The sequence below is a fragment of the Scylla paramamosain genome, chromosome 4, assembly GCF_035594125.1.
Source record: "Scylla paramamosain isolate STU-SP2022 chromosome 4, ASM3559412v1, whole genome shotgun sequence".
Taxonomy (NCBI): domain Eukaryota; kingdom Metazoa; phylum Arthropoda; class Malacostraca; order Decapoda; family Portunidae; genus Scylla; species Scylla paramamosain.
The window spans coordinates 35,889,527-35,897,026 of record NC_087154.1 but is presented as its reverse complement, the minus strand read 5'-3'; the positions used below and the strand labels follow the sequence as shown (position 1 = coordinate 35,897,026).

The 7,500-nt window shown below is 47.9% G+C and overlaps 1 protein-coding gene across 1 annotated transcript in view; it reads left to right on the top strand.

The window, feature by feature from the left end:
- The first annotated feature begins 6,975 nt into the window (after positions 1-6,975).
- LOC135100049 (POU domain, class 6, transcription factor 1-like) overlaps positions 6,976-7,500 on the top strand; it is a 157,086-nt gene continuing 156,561 nt past the window's right edge. The window contains exon 1 of the mRNA XM_064002921.1: positions 6,976-7,002. Within this exon, the coding sequence (XP_063858991.1) occupies positions 7,000-7,002 (3 nt within the window). The 5' untranslated portion in view covers positions 6,976-6,999. The remainder of the gene's footprint in view (positions 7,003-7,500) is intronic.

Below are 7,500 nucleotides of genomic sequence, written 5' to 3'. Positions count from 1 at the left end.
TATCTTTTTTTTTTTTTTCTGAATCATTTAGTCAGTCAGTCAGTTATTCATTTTGTGAGCTGGTATTTTATTCGACACTTAATTTGTCAGTGGGTTTGTGACTTCCTTCTTCAGTCAATCTGGCGAGGAATCAAGCAATTATTCAGTTAATCAGTTCATTAGCCAATCAGTCAGTCCTTAGGCAGTGGTGAGTCAGTCAGTCAGTCAGTCAGTCAGTCAGTCAGTCAGTCAGTCAGTTAATCAGGCTGTATTCAGTCAGTCACTCTTTTCTTCAGTCAACCAAGTACAGCCACAAATAATTACAAGCAAACTTTTTAAATTCTAAGCAGAAAACATGAAACAGTCACCGTCACATTGCTTTTGTCTTCTTACATCCACATCACCACCAAACTCCTCCAAACGACGTTCTCTCTCTCTCTCTCTCTCTCTCTCTCTCTCTCTCTCTCTCTCTCTCTCTCTCTCTCTCTCTCTCTCTCTCTCTCTGTCACCTTCGTATCCTCATCCCTCCCTCCTATCCTGCTCCTCCCTTCCCTCTCCCTCCCCACCACTACCTCCACCTCCTCCACCACCTCCACCACCACCACCATTACCAGCAGCAGCGTCCGTCCCCCCGACAACACACTGACCAAACACCGCACATCTCTGGCGTGAATTAGAGAATGCATCGCCATAACAGATGAGGACAATAAGGTTTGATATTGTGGGTGTTCCCTTGGGGGCCGACCTGCCGCTGACGGATGGCGGTCTTCTCTCTCAATATTCTGCACAAACTCACACCAGAATACCTTTCCTTTCTTTTCTTCTACTTTTTTCTCTTTTTTTGGTTGGTTGGTTGGTTGGTTAGTTGGTTAATTGGTGTCCTCTTTTCTTCTTCCTTCTTCGTCTTCTTCCTCCTACTCCTCTTCTTGCTTTGCTTCTGGTCGTCTACGTACGTTCCCTGGTATCCGCTTCCCTTTTCCTCTTCATTATCGTCTTCGTCAACCTTCTCATCGTCTCTGTTCTAATCCTCCTCCTCCTCTTTCTCTTCCTCCTCCTCCTCCTCCTCCTCCTCCTCCTCATCCTCATCCTCCCCTTCTCCCTTTCCCTTTTCATTTTCATAGTCGTCGTAGTCGTCGTCGTCTCTCTCGTCCTCGTTCGTCGTCGTTCTACACCTGGGTCCCTCTCTCACTCTCACTCTCACTCTCTCTCTTAGTCTAGTTTCGTTTTGGGTCTTTGGTATACGTGTGAGAATTTACTGAAGGAAAGGGGAGGGCGGCTGTATTTCCAGGAGCCGCCAGACTGGGTTTTGTTAATCAGTGTGAGCGGTGGACACAGGCGGCGGCGTTGCAGGCGGCGGCAGCGGCGGCGGCGGCGGTGGAGGCGGAGGCGGAGGCGGCGCGCACGTTACGTTGTCCACTTTGTATTAATGCCGAGGCTATTTAATTTGAAATAGGCTTTTTCTTGGTTTGCCAGGAAATTAAACACTGATTAAAACGTTCTTTGTCTGTGGTGGTGTGGTCTCGTGCTCTGAAGAAATGAATAGCGGTTGTCCAGAGAGAGAGAGGAGAGAGAGAGAGAGAGAGAGAGGAGAGGAGGAGGAGGAGGAGGCTGGGAGTTGTTGGAATATCCGTGGTTATGGGGAGGCTCGCTCACACTGCTCTCCGGGAGACTGCAAACACACTGCGATAAATCTGTGCCCTTCACACAATTATATAGAAGCCCTTCCTCATGATGATGGAACACGGCAGGACAAGGATCTGTTTATATTACCGGCGGCTGCTCGCCCTTTATTGTGCTGCGTCGAGGGACAACACCACTGTAGCCTCCACCTCCTCCTCCTCCTCCTCCTCCTTCTCCTCCTCCTCCTCCTCGGCCTCTTCCACCTGCTCCTCGGCCTCCTCCACCTATTCCTCGACCTCCTCCACCTCCTCCTCGGCCTCAGCCTCTTCCTCCTCCTGAACCATTGCTACTTTCTCCTCCTCTACTTGCCACTCCTCCTCCTCCTCCTCCTCCTCCTCCTCCTCCTTCTCGACTGCACTCCGACAGTCTACCAGCCTCCACCTCTACCTCCTTTTCTTCCTCCTCCTACTCCTCCTCCTCCTCCTCCTCCTCCTCCTTTTCTTTCATCATCACCACGTTTACCAAAAGCATCATCCTTGAGAAAAGTTCCATCATTATCTAAATTTTTATTCGTCTTTTGAGGAGTTTATAAAATACGTCAGTGGTGATTTGCTGTGTGCGTGTGTGTGTGTGTGTGTGTGTGTGTGTGTGTGTGTGTGTGTGTGTTGTTTGTTGGTACGTATACATGAAGGTATACACATACACGAATTTAGACGACGGGAGGCAAGGAGGGAGGGAGGGAGGGTGAGAGAGAGAGAGAGAGGGAGAGAGAGAGAGATGGGGAGAGAGGGAGAGAGGGAGGGAGGGAGTCCAGCTTCTACACAAACCATTTATGTGGACTTTGAGGACAAACTTCACAAGGCTGGACAGCAAATACAACACATTCACACACACACACACACACACACACACACACACACACACACACACACACACACAACGGCAGAGGCGGCGCGCGCATTTCCAAGATATGTCACGAGAGAGAGAGAGAGAGAGAGAGAGAGAGAGAGAGAGAGAGAGAGAGAGAGAGAGAGAGAGAGAGAGAGAGAGAGAGAGAGAGAGAGAGAACATTTCAGAGACAGACCCTCCCTCTAAGAACAGAGAACACTCGTGTATTATACAAGATTTGTGAAGAGTAATGGCCGGAGCGTCAATGTTATTATGTGCTGCCGGAGGATGGGTCAGTCCTCGCCGACAAAGACAATGGTTAACGCCAGTGCGGAGCCATGTATGATAATTCCTCCCATTAGAACACAACAAGACACGCGTCCACACTGATGATGCTCCGTTTGTTAGTGCTCCTGCTCTTGCTGCTGCTGCTGCTGCTGCTGCTCCTGCCTCCGCTCCTGCTTCTGCTCTTTCCCTGCTGCTGCTGCTGCTGCTCCGGGGAAGTGGAGGGAGGAAGTGAGGGAGGGAGGTAGTGGAGGGGCTTGGACTGGACGCTGCCTCCTCCTCCTCCTCCTCCTCCTCCTCATACTCCTCCTCCGCCTTTACTGTGAGGACGGACATTACACCTGCTATTGTGGCGTCCTGCTCCTACTGTTTCTGCTTCCAAAGGGAGGGAGAGAGGGAGGGAGGGACGGTGGATGGCGCGTGGAGAGAAAGGAGGTTCTGTGAAGAAAAGTCAAAGGAAAGTTTTTTTTTTTTTTTGTAGATGGAGAAGAAAAAGGATCTCGTAGAGGAAAAGGAGGGCTCGGTGGAAGAAAGGAAGGAAAAGGGGAGATTATTTGGATGGGGAGAAAAAAGGGGAGGCTATAATTATTTGGAGGGATGGGCCATTATTCTATGCTTCAATTGAGGGAAAGAAAACAAAGAAAATGTGGGAGGTGAATGCTGTGAGGATGGCGTATGGGGCTGCTAGCGCTGTAGAAGAAGAGTTGTTTGTAGTGCATGAGAAAAAAAAAGATTGACTGGCTGAATACAGAACAACAGGGTCATAAGGTGCTACAAGGAAGAGAAGAGAAGAGTGTCGTGGGGCGTGAACTAGCATGATATCACTGTAAGAACTAGTCCTCAGTGCAGCGGAAGAAGAAGAATTGCAGAAAGGTTACTTAGATGATACCACTAAAAGAGAAGGTCTAGAACATAACAAATTGCAACGTTTGGAAAGAAAGAATTGTACAGGAATGATATCACTGTAAGACGAGACAGTTATCAGTGCAGGAGAAAAAGAAAGTGCTGCAAGAAGTGTACTTAGGAGATTTAAAACAAAAATTTACAGCATCTGGGAAGAAAGAAGTGTACAAAGATGCTGTCACTGGTAAAGGAGGTGGTTTGCCGAGCAGGGAAGGAGGAAGCGTGGCGGGCTGGCTTGGTGCAGTGCCCTCGCCAGCTCGTGGGAAGGAAGGCTGTGGCGGGCTCGTGTTCTCCTTCCTTTGACGGATGAACACTGAGGGAACAGCGGCAGGGATTGTGACCACGACTCCTTTGTGTCCGCCAGGCCCTCTTGCAACACTGAGTAGGCGCTGCTGCTGCTGCTGTTGTTATTATTATTATTATTATTATTATTATTATTATTATTATTATTATTATTATTATTATTATTATTATTATTATTATTATTATCATCGTCGTCGTTGTATTGGTCGTTATCATGAGTTCATATAGCTATTTCTCATACTACTACTACTAATACTACTACTACTACTACTACTACTACTACTACTAACACCACCGCCACCACCACCACCACCACCACCATCCGGAGAGAAGATGAGATGAAGGAGATGGCGTGAAGAAGAGAGAGGAGAGGAGATGAGACTGGAGGAGGTGGATGATAGGAGTACAGGAGGAATGGAGAAGGTGGAGGAGGGTTGTACAGGTGGAGGGAGCTGTAGTGGTGGTGATGGTGGTGGTGGTGGTGGTGGTTGTTCCTCGTCCCCCACACTCCGCCGGAACTGCCTCTGATGCTCTTATTGGGACGCCTGGCGCTGCTCATTGCTCGTGGCTTTTGTCCTCCTCCTCCTCCTCCTCCTCCTCCTCCTCCTCCTCCTTTCCGCCGATGCATCCCTCTCTCTGTACCTTCCAGTTCGGTTTTACTCTCATTACCCTATTCTCTCTCTCTCTCTCTCTCTCTCTCTCTCTCTCTCTCTCTCTCTCTCTCTCTCTCTCTCTCTCTCTCTCTCTCTCTCTCTCTCTCTCTCACAAACACAATACAAACCCCTTCACACCGCGTCGAGTCACTATCCTCATCCTCAAGCTGCCACCATTAGGCTCCACCATCATCGTGCTCATCATCACCATCATCATCATCATCATCGTCACCGTCGCGGCACGGTCACCGGTACTGAGTCAGCAGCTGAGCGCCTCTGGTCGTTAACCATAAGCGCCATTGCCTGTAATGACGTGTACAAGTTAGCCAGCGATTGGAGTGTCGTGTGGGAGAGAGAGAGAGAGAGAGAGAGAGAGAGAGAGAGAGAGAGAGAGAGAGAGAGAGAGAGAGAGAGAGAGAGAGAGAGAGTGCCACAATGCCTTGAGTGGGGTTGGGACTGGGGACTAGTAAATGGGGGAGGGGGGCCGGCACTGGAGTCGCCATTTAGAGAAGGGTTGCTACTACTGTGGGGGTCAAGATATATATGGAGAGAGGAGGAGGGAAAGGTGCCTAGGGAGGGTGCCAAGGGGGGTACCAGCATGGGTACCAGGGAGGGTGCCAGGGGAGGGTGCCAGGGTGCCGTGGGCTGGAATATGGAGAGGAGGTGTCACTGTGTCCTTAGGTGGTAATGGGGTGCCACTATAGCGAGGAGAAGGAGGAGGAGGAGGAAGAGGAGGAGGAAGAGGAGGGGGGAGGGGGAAGGGGAAGGTGCCATAAGGGTCCAGGTGGAAAGAGAGGAAGGTGGTGAGGCTGTGGTCGAGTTTGGGGGTTAAGGTGGAGGAGGAAGAGGAGGAGGAGGAGGAGGAGGAGGAGGAGGAGGAGGAGGAGGAAGAGGTGAGGCTAGAAAGAGGATGGAGGAAGAGGAAGAGAATCACTCTTAAAATCAGGTGGAAGGGAGGGAATGAGGGAAAGAAGGAAGGAATGCCGCGAGGGAGATTAGGATACGAGCCTAAAGCGACACCCACAGTTACATTTAGGGCGGAAAAGAGGCGCCGTAATGGGGACGAAGTTGAATGAAAGATTGACCAAGAGAGGAGGATGAGGCGTGATTGTGTGCATGAGGGAAGGGAGGGAAGGGCTGCATTGTATAGGGCTGAAGGGAGGTGTGGCTTAAAACGTACGCTTGAAATTATCCTTTTTTGCGCTTTCAAAAGGTGATCAGGAGAGAGATAAATGAATGGTTATCTTCATGAGGGAAAAGAGGGAAAGCTTGCATTGTATATGACTGAAGGGAGGCTTGGCTTAAAATGTACGGTTGAAATTATCTTTTTTTTTTCACTTTCGAGTTGAATAGAAAGATGATTAGTAGGTGGAGAAAGTAATAGATATTTGAATGAAAGAAAGAAAGGAGGAAAGCAATGTTATACGTGTATCTCTCTCTCTCTCTCTCTCTCTCTCTCTCTCTCTCTCTCTCTCTCTCTCTCTCTCTCTCTCTCTCTCTCTCTCTCTCTCTCTCTCTCTCTCTCTCTCTCTCTCTCTCTCTCTCTCTCTCTCTCTCTCTCTCTCTCTCTCTCTCTCTCTCTCCTCCAGACACCAATTTATATATATACCACTTTTCCCCAGTCTAATAAGCTTCATCAATAAAAACTTCTGTAATTCATCGCATTATTATTATTATTATTATTATTATTATTATTATTACTCCACGTGTATTTGCTTTGACGAATGACACGCTCGGCCTTGTTAATAATCTGCCGCTCTCTTATTAACCGAGACTGTGAAGTAAAGTGCCGAGACTGATTGAGTAGCATTTATTATTCAACCAGCATTAAGTGGCATAATGAAATTTTCTGGTGTAATACCTTATTAATGCGCCTCGCCTTGAGTGGCCGCGTGAAAAGCTGCGCGATTGGAACTAAGTACAGGCAACGAATTATCTTTTGTTGTTATAATGGGATTGATCTCCAGCGGGAATGAAATGTGTGTGCCTGTGTGTCCCTGTGTGTGTGTGTGTGTGTGCTCAAGTAGGCGGGTAGTTTGATTTTCTTCTGATTTTATTTATTTATTTATTTATTTTTTTTTTTTTTTTTGAAGGAAAGAAAGAAGCGTGTTTTCTTTTCCTTTCTCTTTGTCTTAGTTATCTGCTGTGCTAGTGTGTGTGTGTGTGTGTGTGTGTGTGTGTGTGTGTGTGTGTGTGTGTGTGTGTGTATTTAAGTAGGCGTGCAGTCCGATTTTCTTATCTACTATTTTAAGGAAAAGAAGGAAGCGTTTTTTTTTTTTAATTTCCCCTCTTAGTTATTACTTGTCGCCATTACTAATCCTTGTGTCTGTCTCCCCAACAGTACGACGCGAGGGCAGCCCTAGAAACCATGGTCAGTGTCGCTGTCTCTGTTTTGTAGACGTAGGAGTAATCACTTTCTTCCCCTCCTCCTCCTCCTCCTCCTCCTCCTCCTCCTCCTCCCCCTCTTTCTCCCCCTCCTTCTTCGCCTTTACTACCCTACATCTCTCAGTTTATATTACTGTAGTGCATCGCGAACACTCTCGCCAAAGACCCTTGTAAGAGCCAAAAGGTCTGCTGCCGTTAGTTTTTTTTTTCTTTTTTTTCAGTCCCGTTCTTTTTTTATCTCTTCCTTCTCCTATGGTCTCTACATTCAGTCTCCTTTTCCTTGTAGTCTTGTAGTAGCAGAGATTCCTGTGTAGCCAGACGGTCTCCTCGCCGTCTTCAGACTTGCCATATTTTTTATCATTAAGATGGACGGTGGGAAGAAAATTTTCTCTGGTAATCGTGACGTTTTTGCTACGAATTCTGTGGAAAGTTCCTTCGTTTGGTGTGCATGACATATATCCTTTTTTTTTCTTTTTTTACCCAG